The 26,582-nt window shown below is 44.3% G+C and overlaps 1 protein-coding gene across 1 annotated transcript in view; it reads left to right on the forward strand.

Moving 5' to 3' along the window:
• LOC139265352 (cilia- and flagella-associated protein 337-like) overlaps positions 1-26,582 on the forward strand; it is a 119,221-nt gene that overhangs the window by 36,664 nt on the left and 55,975 nt on the right. Inside the window, exons 5-13 of the mRNA XM_070882325.1 lie at positions 1,504-1,678; positions 5,534-5,701; positions 9,053-9,201; positions 9,508-9,738; positions 16,971-17,135; positions 18,064-18,179; positions 18,809-18,939; positions 24,178-24,276; positions 26,087-26,239. Of these exons, the coding sequence (XP_070738426.1) occupies positions 1,504-1,678; positions 5,534-5,701; positions 9,053-9,201; positions 9,508-9,738; positions 16,971-17,135; positions 18,064-18,179; positions 18,809-18,939; positions 24,178-24,276; positions 26,087-26,239 (1,387 nt within the window). The remainder of the gene's footprint in view (positions 1-1,503; positions 1,679-5,533; positions 5,702-9,052; positions 9,202-9,507; positions 9,739-16,970; positions 17,136-18,063; positions 18,180-18,808; positions 18,940-24,177; positions 24,277-26,086; positions 26,240-26,582) is intronic.

Consider the following 26,582-nt stretch of genomic DNA (forward strand, 5'->3'; position numbering starts at 1 on the left):
TAATCCTCTCTCATTACACAACACCCAGTCTAGGATGACCAGCTCTCTAGTTGGTTCCTCGACAAATTGGTCTAGAAAACCATCCCTTATACACTCCAGGAAATCCTCCTCCACCGTATTGCTACCAGTTTGGTTAGCCCAATCTATATGTAGATTAAAATCACTCATGATAACTGCTGTACCTTTATTGCACGCATCCCAATGCTGTCAGCCTGCGCCGCTTTAAAGGTAATACCAGTGTTCAGGCAATACCTGTTGGTGTCAAGCAGCCATTACTCTACCGTTACAATATTGGCCTGTTTACTCTTCTACCATTATCCTTTCTCAAGTTAATTCTCTTCTATTTATCCATATTCATTAACTTATTGTCTCCATGACTTACAATTATTTTTAAGTCATACAAAATGTTTAAATGAGTTACCATACATATTGGATATATGCTTCTGTAAATAATTTATTTTAGAGCTTAACAACTTCATGACACTGTTAGCATTATTATACTTAAAACAATTTCTCCACCTGTGTTTACATGGCTTACAATTCATTTGAATAATATTTCGCTTTTAAACATTACTGTTACTGATTCCCATTAAAAACATGTTTTTCAGTTTGCTTGCCGTAACACCCCTTTGGTGTTTCATGAACCTAAATAGGTCAGTTATATTTCAATGCATTTTCAGCTTCATGCCAATATGACATGGGTAGTATAACTCTAGAGAAAGGCTTACAAAAAAATCTAGGCAAGTGATATGCAGTACCTCAAATACGTAATCTCTCATTGCTGGAGATTTGCATCACGTGTCATTATACAACTGGTGTAGAGCAAATTTTACAGAATTTTTAGGAAGTCTTAACATTGCTTGGAAATATATAAGTTTCATGTCTCATCTTTTAAGTGTTAATTAAGAGTCAATTGTCATCTTATCTTTGTTAATGTTAGAATTTAGCCAGCCCTTAGAATGTTAGAATTTAACCAGGGAGCAGAGCTCTGTCTATATACATGCTTTCATGTATGCACAAGGCTCCATTTTACAAGGCTATAAAACTGATGCAAAGCTTGCAGTATAAACTGGGTCTGCTGCCCTGCATTGTTTACAGCAGGTACCATTCTCAAATCGTAGCATTACTGTGTGCAATTATTTTATTCAAACTGAAAAACAAAGGAATACCTAACTTAATCCATCAATGAAAAAACCTAAATGAATCATCAGCGATTAAGTGACATAGGTTATGAAAATTTTCATCTTAAGTGGAAAGAGAGGAATGATTTTGTTGCTCATCAAGTATTTAGTTTATACAATCAATATAAGGATATATAAGAATATTTTTATTTTAGTTAATTTAGCTTCAATGAGGTTTATTCGATGTTCAGGGAGCTCTCTTCACACATTGTGTCATTGAACACTTACTGTCACCTATCCAATGAGTGCTGCCTTGATATTCTCTATACCAACTATTACAACTTCCATCAGTGTGTTCTAGAAAATGTATTTTTTTTTGCAGGTCAATGCTATTTGCTTTACTACAGCTTTAATTTCACTTTTTGAGAGACCAACCAGTTCAACGGATGAGCAAGAGACAACTGTAGCTATTACCTGGCAAGAGCTGGTTAAAGGAAATCACAAGTGCTGCTTCACTTTACGGCACAAAGAACATAATAAAGAATGGGTCAGACAAGGTACATAGGGGTAGAGTTTCCACTTTGGGCACAATCGACAATCCAGGTGCAAATTGCGCTCAAAATTGCGCTAGTTTTCCGAAGTGAAGTTACGGTTCAAGTTTTTGCTCAAACAATTTGCATAATCACAAACGTAAATTTATCCATGAACCAGCACAATTGTGTAATATTTTAGAACATTAATCATTTATTTTTTTCCCCTTGCATTAAAAAATATTCCTTAATAATTTTAAGAGTGGTAACCTGCTATGGTTTTATTAATTCAGCTAAAAATGGGTTTATCACAAAAAAATAACCATTTTTAATAAGAGTCCATCTCCTGTGAGTAACCTGATTTTAAATTACTGAAAGTGGCTTTAAAAAAACTAGGCATAACCATTTACTAGTTTCATTGGTGTACACTTGTCAGTTTCTTAGTAAATTAAATATTTTTAAAATATTTAACAACTTCAACAAAATGTGCATTAGTTCTCTTGCACCTAAAAAAGAAACAGCTTAATTTTATGAGCCTCCTCAAAGGGCCGCAACCGGGTGCAATTAACGGAAATTCCCCATGGTGATTAATTTGATCTGGGGTCATGGCCAGCTTTCTGGATAGGGCCGGCTTCCAACACAATATGTTTAAACCAGCGCAAAATATCGTGGAAACTTGATTTGCATTGGCTGTAACTAGCGCTTGAAATTCCTTGCTTTTTTGTGCTGGTTTGGCTGATTTCAAGTGATTTGCACTAGAAAAACCAGCACAACCTAGCGGCAACTCTACCCCAACGTCTATATTTTTACAAGTATTTAGTAATCCCCTGCCTTATGGATAGCTGAAGCACTTTTGTATAGCTGATAATGTGTTGCATGCAGTACGCATTCATGTATCTAAAGTGAATATTAATGAGGCTTATTGATTCATTGTCCTTTGCTTCCAGCATCTGGGTCTGAATCAAGTTCACACTGATGTGCATAACATTTCCCTTTTCTGTCTGTATTAACGGTTCAATATGGAATAAATCTTGTCAATCAAAACCTGACATTAAATTAGCAGTCTTGCTAGTATCATAGTAATGGTATGAGAAATGAAAATAAAACACAGTGGGCCCAAGTTTCCACATGATTTGCGCCTGATTTTTAGGAGCAACTGGTGGAGAACAGACTATCTTAGAATTCGCAATTCTCCACATTTTTTTTTCTGCAGTTCTAGTCAGGTAGAACAGTTCTACTTTGGAACAGAATTTTTTCTTCAAAAGGGGGCGTGTCCGGCCACTGCCGCCTGATTTCAAAGTTTCCACAGTGAAAACGTACTCCAAACTGAAGTAAAATGGAGCAAGTGAAGATTTTTGTAGAACTGAAAAAACCTGTTCTACACATTAAAAAATCAGGCGCAGGTTACAAATCAGGCATCCAGAACGAAGGGGGGGGGAAGGGAACTCATTAAATTCTACAATCAATCCTTATTTATACTTCTACAAATATTATACAAATAAATCCAACCTGAATAAACATTTATAAGCAAAGAAAAGATTAAATAAACCATCTTCCTACCTGTGTGAAAGTGCTTCAGCCAGGAAGAATGGTGCAGCAAGCCTCACAAAATGAGGAAGCCGACCGAACACGGGCGGGGGGGAGGAGGGAGCCAACAGAACGCGGGCGGGTGGGGGGGGAGGCGGGAGGAGGGAGCCGCCGCCCGAACGCGGGCGGGGGGGTGGAGGGAGCCAACAGAACGCGGGCGGGGGGGGAGGCGGGAGGAGGGAGCCGACCGAACGTGGGCGGGGTGGAAGAGGGAGCCGACAGAACGCGGGCGGGGGTGGGTGGTGGGGGGGGGGGCGTGCGGGAGGAGGGAGCCGACCGAACGTGGGCGGGGGGGTGGAGGGAGCCAACTGAACGTGGGCGGGGAGGAGGAGGGAGCCGACAGAACGCGGGCGGGGGTGGGTGGTGGGGGGGGGGCGTGCGGGAGGAGGGAGCCGACCGAACGCGGGCGGGGGAGGAGGGAGCTGACCGAACGCGGGCGGGGGGGGAGGAGGGAGCCGACAAATGCGGGGGGGCGGGGGGGGAGGGAAGGGAAGGGAGCCGACGAACGCGGGGGGGGGGCGGGAGGGAAGGGAGCCGACGAACGCGGGGGGGGGGGGGAGGGAAGGGAGCCGACGAACACGGGAGGAGGGGGGGGGAGGGAAGGGAGCCGACGAACACGGGAGGAGGGGGGGGGAGGGAAGGGAGCCGACGAACGCCGGGGGTGGGGGGGCAGGGAAGGGAGCCGACCGAACGTGAGGGAGGGAGCCGACCGAATGCGGGGGAGGGAGCCGACCGAACGCGGGGGGGGGGGGAAAGGGAGGGAGCCGACCGAACGCGGGGGGGGGCGGAGGGAATGGAGCCGTTCCAAACGGCTGGCGGGAAAGAGAGAAGACTGCATGAAGCCTCAGAAATTGAGGAGCCATTTCCCGACGGCAAAAGGGGGAGGTCGTCGGGAAACGGCTGCCTCAACTTTCTGAGGCTTCCTGCAGCCTTCTCACTGCTACAAGAAGCCTCTGTGCTGATGGCAATGTACTTTTATTAAAAAATGTTCAAAAACTAAACAGCTACAAAGAACTACAAAAATGGCCGAGTGCCAATGTTATTTTCACACTGAGCATGCGCGAATGCTCCAACGCGCACGTGCAGCGTTGCCGGCAGGAAAAAAACTAATTTAAATAGTACCCGCCCCCTCCCACTTACAAAATCGGCGCGAGTGTAGGCTCCGCCCCCCTGGGCGCCGCGCCAAGCAGACAAGGAGCTGCAAAGTGCTCCAGAATCGCTCGTTTTTTTTCCGGCGCCTTTTTAGGCGCGAAAAAGGGCGCCCAGCTCGGAGGGGCGCCCGTTTTTTATCATGTGGAAACTTGGGCCCAATGTTATAATACCTTCTGAGGCTGGTGTTAGGACACATTTTAGAGGTAATTTTTATTTCGCTCTTGGTTTGTTAGCCTGGGAATGCCTGGTGTTGACATTAGTAACAAAGCATAATAAGGTGTTTCATTCCCCAGCACTCACATTGATAATCACCAATCCATATCAATTTAAAACATGAATGTTAGTATTTTGCCTTTAAATTGTTACCTACCATTATTAGTACTGTTACATCTGGGTTCTCATTATCCAAGTTACATAAGAATATTGATTCACTGTATGCTTTTTTTGAGTTGTACGTCAGTTATCAATATATGTATAATAAATAGCACAGACCAGATTAATTGTTCATAACATGAAGAGAAATGTCTGGTGGATATAAAATTGTAGTTTGAGCTGTTGAATCCATCTCATTCTTCCGAATTTTCCAATCTAATGTAGGTCCATTATGGGGAATGGAGGGGGGAAAGCTAACCTTATCCGAGGGAGAAGTGTTGACGGTGTCAATTGAGATGTCCACTGGTAGAACTTTATTGGAAGTAGAAATACTGAATGTGGATGTGTGCTGGAGAGTGGCCTTTTTCACAACGGGCGAAGAATTAACCATTTAATAACATCCCCTCCAACCACATGTGAATTACGTTGTTGGGTCTATATTCTGGCAGGTGCAGACCCAACTTGAATCGCCCACCCCGCCCCTGCCACCTCCCAGCAAGATCTAAAAATCCCAGGGCATTGCAACAGTTCTCCCCATTTTGCCGAATCTTTATATCTAGGGAATGGATGTTTCCTGGACAGGAAAGGCAGGAAAATGCTTCCCTATTGCTCATTAGAGGGCAAGATAAAGTCTTTATCTGAGCTTCCATTAATTTGGAAAAATAACTATTATGCAATTGTCATGTGGGCAGTATTCAACTCTAAGAATTAGGCTTTTTTCATGTTAATTAATGAATACAAAATTAAATCTCTATTGCTTTCTTCCTCCAGTAAGTTATTGTTCTAATTTGGAGGCTTTCATTTCCTGTACTACAACTAACTTGAATACAATAGTCCTGGGTTGGAAAGAAAAGGGAACAACTACACTTAAAACCACTTCTTTCCATATTAGTGAAGGTGTTAATGCCTTTGATTACCATCCTGGACTCAACTTAATTGGTAAGTGAACTCATGTTTTTCTGTCCTCAAAACTGCTTGTTGTTATGGTTCAATATGAGCAGTTGTGCCAATATGAATTCACACCTGGCAGACCCAGCATGTTAAGCTCTTGATCTGATGCTGCTTTGGGCAATGTCAAGCTGATATTTCGATGCTAACTCATGGGTGGTTTGAGAGGGAAAATGAAACATATAATTATCCCTTCTCTGCTGTCACACATCTTGTGGTGTCCCAGTTTAGAACTGCATTGGTAGAGCCCTGGCAGCAATTTGAACTGTTATTTTATGAGGAAAAGGGTGGCTAAAGTAAATGTTGGTCCCTTAGAGAACGAGACCGGTAATGGGAAACATGGAGATGGCAGAAACTCTGAACAAATATTTTGTATCAGCCTTTACGGTAGAGCACACTAACAATATTCCAACAGTGGATAGTCTAGGGGCTACAGGGGGGGAGGAACTTAACACAATCACAATCACAAAGGAGGTGGTACTCAGTAAGATAATGGGACTAAAGGCAGATAAATCCCCTGGACCTGATAGCTTGCATCCTCGGGTCTTAAGAGAAGTAGCGACAGGGATTGTGGATGCATTGGTTGTAATTTACCAAAATTCCCTGGACTCTGGGGCGGTCCCAGCAGATTGGAAAACTGCAAATGTAATGCCCCTATTTAAAAAAGGAGGCAGACAAAAAGCAGGAAACTATAGACCAGTTAGCCTAACATCTGTGGTTGGCAAAATGTTGCAGTCCATTATTAAAGAAGCAGTAGCAGGACATTTGGAAAAGCAAAATTCGGTCAGGCAGAGCCAGCATAGATTTATGAAGAGAAAGTCATGTTTGACAAATTTGCTCGAGTTCTTTGAGGATGTAACCAACAGGGTGGATAAAGGGGAATCAGTGGATGTAGTAAATTTGGACTTCCAGAAGGCATTTGACAAGGTACCACATAAAAGGTTACAGCACGGGGTTGGGGTAATATATTAGCATGGATAGAGGATTGGCTAACTAACAGAGAACAGAGAGTCAGGATAAATGGTTCATTCTCTGGTTGGCAACCAGTAACTAATAAGGTGCCGCAGGGATCAGTGCTCGGACCCCAACTATTTACAATATATTAACGACTTGGAAGAAGGGACTGAGTGTAACATAGCCAAGTTTGCTGACAATACAAAGATGGGAGGAAAAGCAATATGTGAGGAGGACACAAAAAATCTGCAAAAGGACATAGACAGGCTAAGTGAATGGGCAAAAATTTGGCAGACAGAGTATAATGTTGGAAAGTGTGAGGTCATGCACTTTGGCAGAAAAAAAATCAAAGAGCAAGTTATTATTTAAATAGAGAAAGATTGCAAAGTGCTGCAGTACAGTGGGACCTGGGGGTTACTTGTGCATGAAACACAAAAGGATAGTATGCAAGTACAGCAAGTGATCAGGAAGGCCAATGGTATCTTGGCCTTTATTGCAAAGGGGATGGAGTATAAAAGCAGGGAAGTCTTACTACAGCTCTATAAGGTATTGGTGAGGGCACACCTGGAATACTGCGTGCAGTTTTGGTTTCCATATTTACGAAAGGATATACTTGCTTTAGAGACAGTTCAGAGAAGGTTCACTAGATTGATTCCGGGGATGAGGGGGTTGACTTATGAGGAAAGGTTGAGTAGGTTGGGCCTCTACTAATTGGAATTCAGAAGAATGAGAGGTAATCTTATCGAAACGTATAAGATTATGAGAGGGCTTGACAAGGTGGATGCAGAGGGGATGTTTCCACTGATGGGGGAGACTAGAACTAGAGGGCACGATCTTAGAATAAGGGGCCGCCCATTTAAAACAGAGATGAGGAGAAAGTTCTTCTCTCAAAGGATTATAAATCCGTGGAATTCACTGCCTCAGAGAGCTGTGGAAGCTGGGACATTGAATAAATTTAAGACAGAAAGAGACAGCTTCTTCAACGATAAGGGGATAAGGGGTTTTGGGGAGCAGGCAGGGAAGTGGAGCTGAGTCCATGATCAGATCAGCCATGATCTTATTGAATGGCGGAGCAGGCTCGAGGGGCCGTATGGCCTACTCCTGTTCCTATTTCTTATGTTCTTATGATACCTTAAAGCATTACAAAATATTTATTGAATCGAAATAATTTTACAATAAGCTTCATTGAAAGTTTAATAATTTCTTCAGTTCAGCTGGGTCTTTGAAAGCCAACTTTATATCAAGTTTCTATAGCATTCTATTAACTCAGTCTCCTCTAAACTGCATCATCACATTGGTCCCAGTATGGAATAATTAGATGTGGGGCTTGTGTCTGTAATGTACTATGTGGTGAGTTTCTGATGTGTATCAGGAGAATTTGCCAAGGCATGGCTCATAACACAGGGACAGGTAAAGAAGGAAAATTACTCATTAATGTAGATTTTTCACTCGGGTTCATCCAATTTGTAGATGGCAATTGGGTGACCCCGAGTAGAAAATTTGTACTGCATGAGCATCTGGAAGAAAGAAAAGTGGAGCAGAAAGCTTGCGCCTGAAACAGATGGTCTCCATTTGCATCTCCAGTCTATGGTAATCTCATCTATGAATCTATGACTGTCGTGGAGGTGCTACAGTGATCTTGGCTAAAGTGGAGGGGCGGATGCGGGGAGCGGAATCGTCCACGATTTCAGGTCCTCTGTTATCCGGTGATTCTGTTGAAAATGCTCTTGAAGATAAGGTGGGGTTTAGCTGTAATGTTCTCAACAATCAAATAGCTTGTTGGCACTCACTTATATATGCAGAATGACTACTTGGTTATGGTATTTGAGGCTACAAACATGAATTACTGTCTTTAGATGGGTGGAAAACTATTGGGTAAAGCAAACATTTTAAAATTGAGTAATAGTTATTTAAAACAGATGTGAAAACAAGCGCAAACAGCGGAAGTAGCGTGCGTCAAACCAGTCCCACTCAGCCTTTCCTTCAACAACTGTCTGTCCCACCTGTGACAGAGACTGTAATTCCCGTTTTGTACTGTTCAGTCACCCAAGAACTCACTTTAAGAGTGGAAGAAAGTCTTCCTCGATTTCGAGGGATTGCCCATGATGATATTTGTAGAAAAATAGTCATGTCCAGACTTAAGCTACCACTTAACATATTATGAGGTGTCACATCATAGCTGCCAGTGATATACTTCAAGTGATTTAAAAAACTGTATTAGGTTTGTAAACAAATGAACCAGGTTTACTGAGGACTTCTTTATGAGAGAGTGTTTTTTTAAATAAGTACTGATAGCCTTTTCAATGCACTATTAATGAGCAATAATGTGATTTATTTTGCCGCATTATAGACTGTAGATCTTAAGGTAAATACATTTTTTTCAAATAGCTTCTGCAGCTATAGATCATCGGGTCTACCTCTGGAATCCTTATGTCATGTCTAAACCCAGTGGAGTTTTACGAGGTCATCTAGCTAGCGTAATAGCAGTTCAGTTTAGTATTACACGAAGACAACTCTTTAGTTTTTCAAAGGACAAGGTGAGAGTAATTTGCTTTTAGTTTAACTTGTATATACACTTGTATATATTTATTGAATAAAAAGTAATATATGGCGGCTGCTTCACAGACTTTCCGCAATTCTAATAGTTTTAAATATTAAAGTAGAAATCTATACAGTGCTCAAACCAAGAGTAAAACCAGTGTAATGCTATGAACCAGAATGGGCATCACTAGTTTGTGACATTTGTTTATGTTCACACTAATTGTTCAGTTCAAACATAAGCTAAACATTGTCAGTTATGAATTTTATTTCTCAGTTAGAATAACTGTTTGAAACCATTCTAGGTATTACGAATTTGGGACATGCACCATCAGCTCTGTGTCCAGCGGATTGCTGGCATATTTCCAAAGTGCTTGGAATTTCAAACAATTCTGTATTTTAATGAAACCTATGGCCAACTCTTCACCACTTTCAACAATCAGCTGACACTGTTGGAGATGAAGCAAGAGACTGTCAGTGTGACAAGTCATGAAAAACCAGTTACCTGTGTGCTTTATAATTCTCTTTTCAAACAGGTGAGTAAAAGTAGGAACAGAACAATATTACTTTTGATAATGCTTCAAGGTACCAATGGTGCAAGATACTTTTATAAAAAAGAGGTTATACTTAAATTAACTCCAAGAAAATTGTCATGGTGGCAGCATTTTTGTGTGTGTAAAATCATTATTGCTAACTGCTTAAGCTGCAACTAAGATCAAATGCCACACATGCATACACAGATATAAAACACCATTTGTGTTCACAGGAAGTCGGAGGCTATAGTGTTTCATAAATAAGTGGATGTGATGTGGCTTGGGTAATAAAGTTGTTTGGGTGGGAGGAGGTGGATATCTCAGTCAGGAGCTACAAAGATGGTTGATGAGGGACATGGAAAATTTCACACTGGCATAATAAAGGGTAGCCTGAGTTTGAGGCAGAGTAGAAGAGGCTTTCTTCTTCTTTTTCATAGGCAGTCCCTCGGAGTCGAGGATGACTTGCTTTCACGTTAAAATGAGTTCTAAGATGACTGATAAGATCAATGCGGGATCTACAGTCTCTGTCATAGGTGGGGCAAATGGTGGTTGGAGGGACGGTTTGGTGGGGTGCTTGATTTGTCATACGCTCCTTCCGCTGTTTGTACTTGGCTTCCGTGTGCTCCCGGCGAAGAGACTGGAAATGTTCGTCGCCTTCTCGGTTGCTTCTTGGGCCAGGGATTTCCAAGAGTTGGTGGGGATGTTACATTTTTTCAAGGATGCTTTGAGGGTGTCCTTGAAGCATTTTCTCTGCCCTCCTGGGACTCACCTGCCGTGACATAACTTGGAATAGAATGCTTGTTTCGGGAGTCTAGTGACAGGCATGTGGACAATGTGGCCCGTCCAACGGAGCTGATTGAGTGTGGTCAATGCCTCGATACTGGGGATGTTGGTCTGAGGGAGAACACTGACGTTGGTGCACCTATCCTTACAATGAATTTGCAGGAGCTTGCAGAGGCAGCATTCGTGGTACTTCTCCAGTGCTTTGAGGTGCCTACTGTACATAGTCCATGTCTCTGAAGCATATAGGAGGGCGGGTATCACTACTGCTCTGTAGACCAAGAGCTTGGTGCCATGTTTGAGATCCCGGTCTTCGAATCCACTCACCCAGCTCTCCAATCACCATCTGCCCCACCTGTGAATGTAGATCCCGCATCTTCTTTTCTTCAGGCGGCCGAAGGCTGCACTGGCACACTGAAGGCGGTGTTGGACTTCGTCATCGATGTCTGTCCTTGCTGATAGTAGGCTCCCAATGTATGGGAAGTGGTCCACATTGTCCAAGGTCTCGTCATGGATCTTGATAATCGGGGAGCAGTACTGTGATGGGGGCAGGTTGGGAGCGAACCTTTGTCTTACAGATGTTTAATGTAAGGCCCAGACTCTCGTGCGCTTCAGTGAAGGTGTCAACGATGGTTTGGAGTTCGGCCTCCGAGTGTGCACAAATGCAAGCGTCATCTGCATATTGTAATTCAATGACAGAAGTTAGAACAACCTTGGATCTGGACTGGAGGAGTCGGAGGTTGAACAATTTTCCGCTTGTCCTGTAGATTAACTCCACTCCAGCGGGGAGCTTGTTAAAGGTGAGATGAAGCACTGCAGTGAGGAAGATTGAGAAGAGCGTTGGTGCGATGACACAGCCTTGCTTGATCCCGGTCTGCACTTGTATTGGCTCTGTGGTGAATCTGTTGGTAAGAATCACGGCTTGCATGTCATCGTGAAGCAGGCGGAGGATGGTAACACATTTTTGAGGACAGCCGAATATGAGAAGGACACTCCATAATCTCTCAAGGTTGACAGAGTCGAAGGCCTTTGTGAGATCAAAGAAGGCCGAGTACAGAGGTTGATGCTGCTCCCTACACTTTTCTTGGATTTGTCGCACAATGAAGATCATGTCCGTTGTGCCCCTTAGTGGGTGGAATCCACATTGCGACTCTGGGAGGAGCTCTTTAGCCACTGGGGGGAGACGATTGAGGAGGATTCTTGTGATGACTTTCACTGCGGCAGACATCAGGGAAACTCCTCTGTAATTAATGAAAACGGACTTGTCACCTTTCTTGAAGATGGTCACGATTACAGCGTCTCTGAAATCCCCTGGCATGCTTTCCTCTTTCCAGATAAGAGATGAGGTAATGGATTCGTGCCAAGAGTACTTCTCCGCCATGCTTTAGTACTTCAGCGGGGATTTCATCTGCTCCTGAGGCCTTGTTGTTTTTCAGTTGTCGGATGGCTTTTTCAACCTCATGCTGGGCTGGGATTGTGGCGAGGTGGTGACGCGTAGCATGCTGTGGGATGGAGTCAAGGACACGCATGTCAAAGAGAGTCTTGGTTAAGGAGATCCTCGAAGTGCTCCTTCCAGCAAGCACTGACTGCCTCTTTGTCCTTGATAAGCACCTCTCCTTTCTTGGATCTCAGTGGAATAGGACCTTGAGTGCTTGGGCCATAGGTGGTCTTGACTATGTTAAAAATTCCACGCACATCGTGATTGTCAGCTAGTTGCTGGAACTCTGGATCTGTTCTTTAGGTCACGAGTTTTTTATTGGACCTCAGCCTTCAGTTTTCTGTAGATCTGTTTTTTTTCACTCAAGTTGTGGTGTTGTTTCCAATTCAGAAATGCCTTGCGTTTGCGGTTTATTAGCACCTGGATATTCTGGGCATTCTCATCGAAATTTACTCTGTCTTTGGCTCACACTATGTCTAATATGAAAGTGCTTGATACAGACACTAAAAGCATAAAACGGATAAGTATTGCATTCCATATCATATCCTATACTGCTGAGTACAAACATTCACTGGATTCACCAAAAATAAATGTTGACTACTGTCATGTTTGTAACTTTCACATAACTGTAACCCTTATGTAACAACACTGTACACTGTATATACCTGAGTAATGCACACCTTGACCACAGGGGGTGAACTTGTGGGAGACACTCCTCAGCTGGTCATCCAGGTATATAAAGGGAGATCCCACGCAGGGTCAACACTTCTTGGTCCTGGGAATAAAGGTTCAGGTCACGTAGTGACCTTGTCTGCAGTACATGCCTCGTGTGATTCTATAGTAAGGTGTAAGGACACCACATTTGGCGACGAGAAACAGGAATCAACGACCCACGAGGATGGCCACCGGTAGCACAGAGGAACAGTATTGAGTTGGTGAGGACTGGGACGATTTCGTTGAGAGGCTCCAGCAGAGCTTTGTCACGAAGGACTGGCTGGGAGAGGAAGCGGCTGGCAAGCGGAGGGCGCATCTACTGACCAGTTGTGGATCCAAGATGTATGCGCTGATGAAAGACCTGCTCGCACCCGAGAAGCCGGCAGACAAGTCTTTTGAAGAGCTCAGCACTCTGATCGGTGAGTACCTCAAACCGGCGAACAGTATACACATGGCCCGGCACCGGTTCTACACACACCGGCGTCGGGAGGGACAAAGCATATTGGATTTCGTAGCGGACCTTCGGCGTTTGGCCAGCCTCTGTAAGTTCACAGACGTTTGCAGCGGGGAGATGTTAAGGGATTTCGTCATTGAGGGCATTGGTCATGCCGGGATTTTCAGGAAGCTTATTGAGACCAAGGACTTGACTTTGGAAAGGGCAACGTTGATAGCGCAGACCTTCATGGCAGGGGAAGAGGAGACCAAGATAATTTACGCACACAGCCCTGGTTCCAACGTGGCGATGGACCAGGGAGTTAACATTGCAAACGAGATTCAGAACCCCGCAGGCAGGCAAAGGCAATTCAACACCGCCCAGGCAGCAACAGGCTCTAGGGCGGGCCAGCAACAGAGACAATGGCAGGGGGATCGGCAATTCACACCATTACAAGGGACAATGCGTCCTGTGATGGAACCATTGACACTCACCAACAGAGTGCTCAGGAGTAATCAAAGAGACAATCAGAGAGGAATGCCTGTTAACAGTTCCTTTGTTAACAACAATCCCAGCTCATGCTGGAGGTGCGATGGCAAACATGTTGCGAGAACCTGTAGGTTTCAGCAATTTATCTGCAGAAACTGTAACTTCAGTGGACATCTGGTCAGAATGTGCAGAAAGCCTGTAGCGAGGCTAGTTCACGAGGCAGAGGAACCAGACAAGGGGTCTGCAAGGCAGGGTGATGCTTGGGGCAAAGCTATGGACGCTGAAGTCCAGCAGGTTCATATGGCAGATGTCCACAGCTCTTATACCAAAACGCCATCTATAATGATGAAAGTTCTGTTAAATGGCATCCCCGGTACGCATGGAGCTGGACACAGGAGCCAGCCAGTCACTTGTGAGTGCCCAAAAATTTGAAAAACTATGGCCACTCAAAGCTAACAGGCCTAAACTGGAACGCAATGACACGCAGTTACGGACGTACACCAGAAAGATCATCCCAGTACTAGGCAGTGCAAACTTGGTGGTCACACACAATGGATCGGAGAACTGGCTGCCACTCTGGATTGTCCCGGGGAATGGTCACGCGCTCTTGGGGAGGAGCTGGTTAGCTGAGATGAACTGGAAATGGGGGAATGTGCACACCATATCATCTGTGGATGTGCACACCACAAAGCCAGATCCGTGCCGTATATGATGCATGAGAGAATTGAGAGTGAGTTGGACAGGCTGCTAAGAGAGGGCATAATTTCGCCTGTTAAATTCAGTGACTGGGCAAGCCCCATCGTTCCTGTCCTTAAAGCGGATGGCTCGGTCAGGATTTGTGGCATCGTGCTAATGAAGGCCATTGCCCGGTCACATGTATGGTGGCCGGGAATTGACTCAGACCTGGAACACTGGGTTCGCAGGTGCACGACGTGTGCTCAGCTGGGAAATGCCCCCAGGGAGGCCACACTCAGCCCGTGGCCCTGGCCCACCAGGCCATGGTCACGTATTCACATAGACTACGCGGGCCCGTTCATGGGAAAAATGTTCCTGATTGTTGTCGATGCATACTCGAAATGGATCGAGTGCATCATATTGAATTCGTGCACGACATCCACCACTGTGGAGAGTCTGCGTACGGCCTTTGCAACCCACGGCTTGCCGGACATCCTGGTTAGCGACAACGGCCCGTGTTTCACTAGCTATGAATTCCAGGAGTTTATGTCGGGTAATGGTATCAAACACGTCAGGACAACGCCGTTCAAGCCGGCTTCCAATGGCCAGGCGGAACGTGCGGTTCAAATCATAAAACAGGGCATGTTCTGGATTCAAGGACCCTCCCTTCAATGCCGCCTATCGCGCCTCCTGCTGTCCTATAGGTCCCGGCCGCATTCGCTCATGAGAGTCCCGCCCGCGGAACTACTCAAGAAACGCACGCTTAAAACGTGGCTGTCCCTCATTCATTCAGCCCTGTCAGACATTGTTGAGGGCAAGCGCCAATCCCAAATCGAGTGCCATGATCGCAACTCAGTGGGGAGATGCATAGAAATCGATGACCCTGTATTTGTTCTCAATCATGCTTTGGGTCCCAAGTGGCTTGAGGATACTGTAATTGGCAAAGAGGGGAATAGGGTCATAGTGGTCAGACTTAACAATGGGCAGATATGCCGCAAACATCTGGACCAAGTAAAGAAAAGGTTCAGCATGGACACTGAGGAACCTGAGGAAGATCATGAGATGTCACCCACACCACTGCCAGTGAACGAGCATCAAGGACATTCACCAGCATGCACACTCCCTGTGGCCGGCCCAGACAGGCCGGAATCACCTCAAGCGACAGAGACGCATGCCAAGGCCCAACCACCAGAGCCCAAACTGCGGCGCTCCACGAAAGAGTGTCGACCGCCTGAAAGACTCAATCTTTGACGCAAAGACGTTGGGGGGAGGTGATGTCATGTTTGTAACCTTCACATAACTGTAACCCTTATGTAACAACACTGTACACTATATACCTGAGTAATGCACACCTTGACCACGGGGGTTGAACTTGTGGGAAACACTCCTCACCTGGTCATCCAGGTAAATAAAGGGAGGTCCCACGCAGGTCAGCACTTCTTGGTCCTGGGAATAAAGGTTCAGGTCACGTAGTGACCTTGTCTGCAGTACATGCCTCGTGTGATTCTATAGTAAGGTGTAAGGACACCATAACTACTTTTAAAGTATCCAAGTTAAAAAAAACTTCTATCTACATTTATGAGAAATACTCATCATCAAAGGCAGTCCCTCGGAATCGAGGAAGACTTCCACTCCTGAAGTAAGTTCTTTGGTGGCTGAACAGTCCAATACGAGAGCCACAGACTCTGTCACAGGTGGGACAGATAGTCGCCGAGGGAAGGAGTGTGTGGGACAGGTTTGCCACATGCTCTTTCCGCTGCCTGCACTTGATTTCTGCATGCTCTCGGCGTTGAGACTCGAGGTGCTCAGCGCCCTCTCAGATGCACTTCCTCCACTTAGGGCCAGGGACTCCCAGGTGTCAATGGGGATGTCGCACTTTATCAGGGAGACTTTGAGGGTCTCCTTGTAACGTTTCCGCTGCCCACCTTTGGCTCATTTGCCATGAAGGAGCTCCGAGTAGAGCACTTGCTTTGGGAGTCTCGTGGCTGGCATGCGAACTATGTGGCCTGCCCAGCGGAGCTGATCGAGTGTGGTCAGTACTTCAATGCTGGGAATGTTGGCATGGACGAGGACGCTGATGTTGGTGCGTCTGTCCTCTCAGGGGATTTGTAGGATTTTCCTCCTTCAACAGTGCTTAATTCTCTATAAAGCCCAATTCTGTACAAAACTTGAATATAGCTCCCATATCTGGGATGCTCCTCTAGCATCTCTCTTGCAATCCTGGACAGCATACAGGGAAAAAGCTAATATCTCTAGCCACCATTCTCTCTCCTTCGGTTGCAACATTTCTTTTTTCTCTAAATTAATTGATAATATGATGGTCAATGTTTCTTTAAAGTTTCCTGTCTAGTTCTTTATAAGCAGTAAATATGTCATTTTACATGCTTTTGATCCCATCTGCATCTTTGCTGTATTGAAATAAAGATCTATTGCATGGTATCCTACTGTCACTCATTGTTTTTCTGGATCTCAAAATGGTGGAACTCCTTACCTACTCATTTTCTCCTTCCTTCTACAATCTCCAGGCTTTTAAAATCCAACTTGGCATTACTTGATCACTACTTGCTGATTTACCTTGTCTTCTCTTTTATTCTTTTCAACCGAGGTGATATCCTGCACTATTATGGGCTTTGGGCCTTTACCTTGATAGCTTATTTAAGAAAGAAATGTGAATATTATATGTGAGACAGTGTCCTTTACTGGCAGGTTATCAGTTCAGACATTGGATCTACTGTTACAGTCTGGATGATTGAAACTGGTCAAAAAATAAAACAATTTTCTGGGTGCCATGGCAATTCTGAGATCACTACAATGGCACTAAATGCCACTGAAACCAGATTGTTCACTGCAAGTATTGATGGAACAGTGAAGGTAAGGTTTACAGTATACTAGCTTCTAAATTACAATTGTTATGGTATGAAGTTATGTTGTTCAGTTCTATAAAGAACAAGCAATTTAACCACTTTTGTTTAGTACGAGAAGGCATGTTTTCTAATGATCAAATAAAACGGCAGCCAATTAAATGATAGCTGCAATAAACCCGACTTAAGGCTTGGAATAGCACTTATCAGCACAGTACATTGGTTTGCTGAACAATATCTTCTCCAATTCCATCATGAATGCTCTATCTAACCCCCAACTCTCTTCTCAGGTCCTTCATCCATCATGATGTCTCTGTTGCTGTTGACTTACTAAATCACTCACTCGCCTCCATCTTACGTGCATTCCCACCGCTTCATCCCACCATCAATGGCAGACCTTGCAGTCACCTCGGCCCTATTCTCAAGACCTTTCATCTCTGTTCTTGTCTGTCCTCCTTTAAACCTGCTTAAAACATTTTGGCATAGTCTTCAATCACGTCTTCTAATTTCTCTCTCATGGCTCACCATCCATTTCTCTGTAAAGCACTTTGATATGGTGTGTACATTTAAAGGCAATATATGAATCTAAGTTGTCATTGTTATGTTTCAGCAAAGACTAACCATGATTTTATACATTTTTGGTGTGCATAGGTACACATTTAAAGTATCATAACCTGCCTTTTCTCTTTACAGCTGATAACTGACCTGCTGTGTATTTTGAGCACTTTTGATTTTATTTCAGATTTCCAGCTTTTCCTTTTTATTTTAGCTAAACTTTTAATGCAGAATATTAAATCCAATTGACTGAAATAAATCAGTCTAGTTTCAAAAAAGAATACCTGTGTCCTTACATTTGAAAAAATTCAGATAATAAATCCATATATGAAATATTTTATTTGTGAGATTGTAATCCTTGAAGTTGTATCTTTTATTGGCAGATTTGGGATTTTAATGGGCATTGCCATCATAAATTGAATGCAGGAAGGGATCAGGCAGCTGATATCTCTCAGATCCTGATACTGAAAAGGAGTGTTCTGGTATTAGGTTGGGAAAGGTATGTTATGGTCAAACGGTAAAAATTAGTAAAAAAATATATGTGGTTTTGTAGAAACTAACATGCTATTTCTGGTTCTTTAAGACTTTTTCACATAGCTTTTAAGTTAGTAAGTTTTTTTTTAATGATTTTATATTTTCTGTTGGCTTTATGTTTTACAGCACAGTCCATTGTTACTGTGTCATTAGGCTATCTTCGCTATGTCACTTGAGCTTGGTTACCTTCCTTAGATTCCTGAGATTTTCAAGACTAGTATTGTCTTCAAAGACGACACACTCCCTGGGACCCAATTAACACAGCCATATAAACTGCTCCCAGGCATTTGCCAATATTCAGTTGTTGCTAGTCACTATAAAGTGCAAGTCTCCACTTGACAGTATAGCCAGGATGGAGAACTTGTGAATGTGGGAAATAACTTGTGTATTTCTAAGTATATCGCGCTGTGGCATGGTATGTTGGAGCAACAAAGTTTGTATTGCTGTACTATACTTGATACCTCTTTGCTGGTATAAATTAACTTTGACAGGTACAGCAATTCCAGTTGTTAGAGCCATCTCATTAGAAAGCCTTAATTAGTAACTTTGAAATTTGTAAATTTGCTCCATCATGTTAATATTTTTATCTTCCAGAATTATTACTGTCTTCAGAATGGATTCCTTCACTGAATTCTTTGTTGAACCCTCAGAATGGAAGGGGAAACCACAGCACCAAAATGACATCCTTTGTGCAGCATTCTTACCACCTCAAACCCTTGTAACAGGTTTACTATTTTATTATATTTTATGTAGAGAAACAAGTTTAACAAGATTTATCACCTCTTCCAACTCATGGGATTAGACACAAATGACAAATTTGAAATAAAATTGTCAAATATTTCTCGTTGCTATTTGAATCAGATCTGGTAAATTAGTGCACATTTAACTCATTTTTTCTTACCATAACTTCAGATATAGATGTAATGGAAATATTATTTTCTCAGCAGAAACCTTGAGTTAAGTTTTTTTATTTGTACATTTGCAGATAGGAATGTACATATGAATGCACAGAACACAGAATCAGCACAAAATGTGCATTAAAAACATATAACATCACTACACACTCTAATCCAGATAAGAAGCCATAACTGGCTAAAATAATGTAAATTAAATATCTAATGGTCCAATAGAAACATAGAAAATAGGTGTAGGAGTAGGCCATTCGGCCCTTCAAGCCTGCACCGCCATTCAATGAGTTCATGGCTGAACATGCAACTTCAGTACCCCATTCCTGCTTTCTCGCCATGCCATAGCAAATGCCCAAACTCAGATATTATATGAAATTCCACGGTGCCAGTGATGTTTATTACATCTTCCTCTTGTTTCATCTTTTTATCATCATAAGAACATAAGAATTAGGAACAGGAGTAGGCCATCTATCCCCTCGAGCCTGCTCCGGCATTCAATAAGATCATAGCTGATCTGGCCGTGGAATTGGCTCCACTTACCCGCCCGCTCTCCGTAACCCTTAATTCCTTTATTGGTTAAAAATCTATCTATCTGTGACTTGAATACATTCAATGAGCTAGCCTCAACTGCTTCCTTGGGCAGAGAATTCCACAGATTCACAACCCTCTGGGAGAAGAAATTCCTTCTCAACTCGGTTTTAAATTGGCTCCCCTGTATTTTGAGGTTGTGCCCCCGAGTTCTAGTCTCCCCGACCAATGGAAACAACCTCTCCGCCTCTATCTTGTCTATCCCTTTCATTATTTTAAATGTTTCTATAAGATCACCCTTCATCCTTCTGAACTCCAACGAGTAAAGACCCAGTCTACTCAATCTGTCATCATAAGGTAACCCCCTCATCTCTGGAATCAGCCTAGTGAATCGTCTCTGTACCCCCTCCAAAGCCAGTATATCCTTCCTTAAGTAAGGTGACCAAAACTGCACGCAGTACTCCAGGTGCGGCCTTACCAATACCCTATACAGTTGCAGCAGGACCTCCCTGCTTTTGTACTCCATCCCTCTCACAATGAAGGCCAACATTCCATTTGACTTCCTGATTACCTGCTGCACCTGCAAACTAACTTTTTGGGATTCATGCACAAGGACCCCCAGATCCCTCTGCACCTCAGCATGTTGTAATTTCTCCCCATTCAAATAATATTCCCTTTTACTGTTTTTTTTTTTCCCCCAAGGTGGATGACCTCACATTTTCCGACATTGTATTCCATCTGCCAAACCTTAGCCCATTCGCTTAACCTATCTAAATCTCTTTGCAGCCTTTCTGTGTCCTCTACACAACCCGCTTTCCCACTAATCTTTGTGTCATCTCCAAATTTTGTTACACTACACTCTGTCCCCTCTTCCAGGTCATCTATGTATATTGTAAACAGTTGTGGTCCCAGCACCGATCCCTGTGGCACACCACTAACCACTGATTTCCAACCCGAAAAGGACCCATTTATCCCGACTCTCTGCTTTCTGTTCACCAGCCAATTCTCTATCCATGCTAATACATTTCCTCTGACTCCGCGTACCTCTATCTTCTGCAGTAACCTTTTGTGTGGCACCTTATCGAATGCCTTTTGGAAATCTAAATACACCACATCCATCGGTACACCTCTATCCACCATGCTCGTTATATCCTCAAAGAATTCCAGTAAATTAGTGAAACATGATTTCCCCTTCATGAATCCATGCTGCGTCTGCTTGATTACACTATTCCTATCTAGATGTCCCGCTATTTCTTCCTTAATGATAGTTTCAAGCATTTTCCCCACTACAGATGTTAAACTAACCGGCCTATAGTTACCTGCCTTTTGTCTGCCCCCTTTTTTAAACAGAGGCGTTACATTAGCTGCTTTCCAATCCGCTGGTACCTCCCCAGAGTCCAGAGAATTTTGGTAGATTATAACGAATGCATCTGCTATAACTTCCGCCATCTCTTTTAATACCCTGGGATGCATTTCATCAGGACAGGGGACTGTCTACCTTGAGTCCCATTAGCCTGTCCAGCACTACCCCCATCTCTTAAAAAGACTGTGGATACTGGGTCAATTGGAATTTCCAAGACTGATTTCCAAGATTGTTAGGTAAGGCTATCAAGGAATATGGAAAACGGTGGGTAAATGGAGTTGAGGTACAGATCAGCCATGAACTAAATGAATGGAGCAACAGGCTCAAGGGGCTGAATGGCTTTATAAGAAACTAACATAAGGACATAAGAAATGGGAGCATGAGTAGGCCAATTGACTCCTCGTGCCTGCATCACCATTCAATAAGATCATGGCTGATCTGATGCTGAGTAGCGCCCTTGATGGTAGGTGGTCCAAGGCTTGGTTGGGGGCAGGCATTGGGAGGGTCAGTGGCCCACTGAAGTTTAGAGTGGAAGGTCAGGGGGGGTCACAGCCATGGTACTCACCACGTGCTGGAGGAGGAGAAGAGGCCAGGTCACCAGTGGGGCAGGAGAGCTCCAGTCGTCGCTGAAGGAGGAGGGGAGGCCAATCACCGTCGTAGAAGAGGAGACCCGGTCGTCATTGAGGAGGAGATCACCTGTGGGGGAGGAGAGGCCCAGACACCGTCATGGAGGAGAGACCCATCTGTCGCCGCTCGTCCTCCATGGCGTGGCCCTGGACAACGTGGACCATTTCCCATACCTCGGGAGCCTCTATCAACAAGAGCAGAGATTGACGACGAGATCCAACACCGGCTCCAGTGCTACAGTGCAGCCTTTGGCCGCCTGAGGCAAAGAGTGTTTGAAGACCAGGCCCTCAAAACTGCTGCCAAGCTCATGGTCTACAAGGCTGTAGTAATACCTGCCCTCCTGTATGGCTCAGAGACATGGACCATGTACAGTAGACACCTCAAGTCACTGGAGAAATACCACCAACGATGTCGCCGCAAAATCCTACAAATCCCCTGAGAGGACAGACGCATCAACATTAATGTCTTTGACCAGGCCAGCATCCCCAGCATTGAAGCACTGACCACACTTGATGAGCTCTGCTGGGCAGGCCACATTGTTCGCATGCCAGACACGAGACTCCCAAAGTAAGCACTCTACTCGGAACTCCTTCACGGCAAGCGAGCCAAGGATGGGCAGAGGAAACGTTACAAGGACACCCTCAAAGCCTCCCTGATAAAGTGCGACATCCCCACTGACACCTCGGAGTCCCTGGCCAAAGACCACCCTAAGTGGAGGAAGTGCATCCGGGAGAGCGCTGAGCACCTTGAGTCTCATCGCCGAGGGCATGCAGAAATCAAGTGCAGGCAGAGGAAAAAGCATGCAGCAAACCTGTCCCACCCACCCTTTCCCTCAATGACTATCTGTTTCACCTGTGACAGGGACTGTAGTTCTCGTATTGGACTGTTCAGCCACCTAAGGACTCATTTTAAGAGTGGAAGCAAGTCTTCCTCAATTCCGAGGGACTGCCTATGATGATGATGGCTGTTCTGATCTTGGTCTCAACTCCACTTTTCTGCCTGCTCTCCATAACCTTTGACTCCCTTATCGTTCAAAAATCTGTCTATCTCCAACTTAAATATATTCAATGACCCAGCCCCTCAGCATCTTATATATTTCAATAAGGTCACCTCTCATTCTTCTAAATTCCAATGAGTATAGGCCCAACCTGCTCAACCTTTATTCATAAGACAACCCCTTCATCTCAGGAATCAACCTTGTGCACCTTCTCTGAACTGCATCCAATGCAAGTATATCCCTCCTTAAATAAGGAGACCAAAACTGTATGCAAGTTTTCTCATGGCTCAGGTAGTAATCCAGAGATTATTACCTTTGTCCTTTTTAATTTAGCCTCTAGCTGCTCATACTCCCTCAGCAGAATCTCTTTCTTTGTCCTACCTATGTCGTTGGTACCTACGTAGACCACAACAACTGGATCTTTCCCCTCCCACTTCAAGTTCCTCTCCAGCTCAGAGGAGATGTCCTTAACCCTGGCACAGGCAGGCAATACAGCCTTCGGGACTCACGCTCTCGGCTGCAGAGAACAGTATCTGTTCCCTTAACTATACTGTCCCCTACACTATCACATTTATTTTTACTCCCCCAACTTGAATGGCCCCCTGTACCATGGTGCTGTGGTCAGTTTGCTCATCCTCCCTGTAGTCCCTGCTCTCGTCCACACAAGGAGTAAGAACCTCCTACCTGTTGGACAAGAGCAAGGGCCGAGGCTCCTCCATCACTACATCCTGGGTCCCCATACCTGCCTCACTCGTAGCCACACCCTCCTGTCTCTGACCACGAACCAATTTTGAATTATTTAACCTAAGGGGTGCGACTACCTCCTGGAATGCATCGTCCAGGTAACTCTTTCCCCTCCCTGATGTATCGCAGTGTCTGAAGCTCGGACTCCAGCTCATCAACTCTGAGCCGAAGTTCCTCGAGCCACCAATGCTTACTGCAGATGTGGTTGCTGTGATCATACTGATGTCCATCAGCTCCCACATGCTACAGCTGCAACACATCGCCTGCCCTGCCATCTCTAATGTATTTTATTTAATTAATTAAGTTTTCATGTTTGGATGTTTAGTTTCTAATCCCGTGTCTTAATTTAAACCAGTGCTCAAGTTTAGAAAAAAAAGAGAGAGAAGTACAGACCAACCAATCACTTACCTGCTTTCCTGTGAAGTCACACTTTGATTTCTTTTTACTTCTCTCCCCTCACAGGTCCGTTGGTGCTGCTCCCAGCTAGCTGCTTTTAACTCCCGCTGCTGGTCTGGTCTCGCGCTGACTGCAGTGCTGCTTTTAACTCCCGTTGCTTTGTCCTGTTCTTATGTTTCTATGTGCAAACTTCTTATACAATTCTGCACACTAAGGACACTGAATTAATAAGGGAAAATTGTACGTTTATGAATACTTTTTTCTTCTATTGTCTTTTTTATCATCTGGTGAAAGGTAAATTGATATTTGGCTGGTGTCACTTTTTATATGAAATCCAATATTCCATGAAGGAATCAGTATTTATTTAAATATGCACAATATCTGAATGTGATTTCTACAGGCAGTTATGATGGGGAGATTATAGTATGGAATAATAATTCTGAAAATGCATCATGTAGATTTCACCCATGTGTCAAGAGAGCTCTGCAGTCTAAATCAGGTAAATTTAATACTTTCTATCTAATTCATGTTTGCAGTTCAATTTCTGTCCATAGTGATGCTGTTTTTCATTAGTTAAACATACTGTGAGAGATCATTTCAAATAATATTCCTATTTTTTTTACTGACACATTAAACCGTAGAAAAAAATATTGTGGCCTAAATTTTTCTTAGCAGTGAATGCAGGCTTTCTGCCGACTTAATTGTACTGACCCTGGTAAATTTCCCACGGTTAGCCTGATTAGTATTTTCCAGGCCAGCTTCAGGTGATACTCCTGTCTGTGATGTGGAGCCTGTGTTGGGATAGTGTGGGAAATAGCTGCTGCAGGTCTTCAAGGGTATCTGCAGCAGTAAAGGGGGACGGCTGGCTTGGGGATGTAGAAGAAGGAGGGCCTTTTGAAGCTGATGTTTAAAATTTTGAGGTGGACGGAGTGACCCAATAGACCCAAGACCAATTCCACTCTCTGGGAGGATGGGACGATAAAAGTCTTTAAAAAAACTTCCACCACCTTAGCAACATTGGACGACAGTACTGGCGTTGCTATCATCATGCATTGCTATGGCGATGGAAAAAGTGCTTTGTGGCTCAGCTCATCGTTCTTACCTATTTTGACTACATTCACCCATATTTGGCTGTTTATTCAACATATGCCTTCACTTCTGGCAGAAAATGTCATAACAAAACAGGTCCCTGGCAGATTTCTTGCCCCCGCCACTCTAGTACGATTTGAAATCAAGTAACAACAATGTGAAAAATCCTTTTAACATGCCTCGCTATAGAGTTATTCACACTCAAAAACAGAAAAAACCTTGAAATTTAATATGGTAATATTAATTTGTAAAACTATGTAATAAGCAGAACTCCAGAACAACATTAAAAATTGTGGGGGAGAAATTCCCCAGCGCCCCGATTGGGGGCGGTAACCAGCTCGAGTGGGACTTTCTGCGCCCGGCACAGAGGTCCCACCCTGGCCGCGAAGTTGTGGTTATTGCCCTTCAGAGGAAGTGGAGTGCAATCTCGCTCACTCCATTTCTTCTTGGGGCGAGTCCTGGAGCGATGCCGGGCTTGATCAGCAGCGCTACGCGGATACTCTGCATAGCGCTGACGCATTTCAATATCCCTCCCCTTTGCGTAAAGAGGGGGGCCACTGCACACTCTGCACAGCCTCTGATGGTCTCCACTAGGCCACCAGCGCAGCATGCTGCCGGGGCCGCTGCACAATGGCAGCCCGGACCACGCTAGGCTGACTGGTGAGTTGGCAAAAGCACAAGGTGGCAGCGCGGGGCGCTCGCGACCTCCTCTTTAAAATCCTGCCCTGTGAGCGGATGTTGGCCTGATTCGCAACCCGCTAGGCTGGTGCTGACACCACTCACAGCAGCCGTGCGGGGCGCAGTGCAAAATCCTCCATGGGGCAGAAAGGGGTCGGTGTGCACGGTGATGACATCGGTGATTGTGCAACGGCCCGGGCACTACCGGCAGGGCGTGGCCCTGTGCTACTGTGGCAGCACCTCCACTACTGCACAATTTCGCAGGAGTCGGTAGTCCCCCTCCCCCCCACCCCAGACACAAAGTGTTGCACGCCCTGTTCGCGCCCCCCGGAGGTGCAAATGGGTGTTGCAAAAAGAGGCATTTTCAAGCCCTATATGTTACTAATTAACCAAAAATCATGTTCAATTTAATTAAGTTACTTTTCTGAAATATGAACTTCTACTGTATATTAAAGTAAGATACTTACATTTTTAATATTTTGTATTGTTAATAAATGTGAGCTCTGCTTTCCTGATGTATATATTTTTAAAAATCATTGCAGACAATCAACTACAAGTACATCGTGTTATGGAGAATGTTTCTACAATTTCAACCAGATATCAATTGTTTAATCCTGGCAGTGAGGATAATGAATATAGCTATGTGGTTACAAGGATATTCTTCTTAGAGGGCAGAAAGAATGTTTCTACTATGGGTAAGAAAGCACAATTAGTTTATACTCTATTTATGCATGTGTTATCTGAACACACACAAGAACACAAGAAATAGGAGCAAAAGTAGGCCATTTGACCCCTCAAGCCCGCTCCGCCATTTAATAGGATCATGGCTGATCTCATCATGGACTCAGTTCCACTTCCCTGCCCGCCCCCCATAATCCTTTATTCCCTAATCGCTCAAAAATCTGTCTATCTCCGTCTGAAATATATTCAATGACTCAGCCTCCACAGCTCTCTGGGGCAGAGAATTCCACAGATTTACAACCCCCTGAGAGAAGAAATTCCTCCTCAGCTCAGTTTTTAATGGGCGGCCCCTTTATT

The sequence above is a fragment of the Pristiophorus japonicus genome, chromosome 6 (genome assembly GCF_044704955.1).
Source record: "Pristiophorus japonicus isolate sPriJap1 chromosome 6, sPriJap1.hap1, whole genome shotgun sequence".
NCBI lineage: Eukaryota > Metazoa > Chordata > Chondrichthyes > Pristiophoridae > Pristiophorus > Pristiophorus japonicus.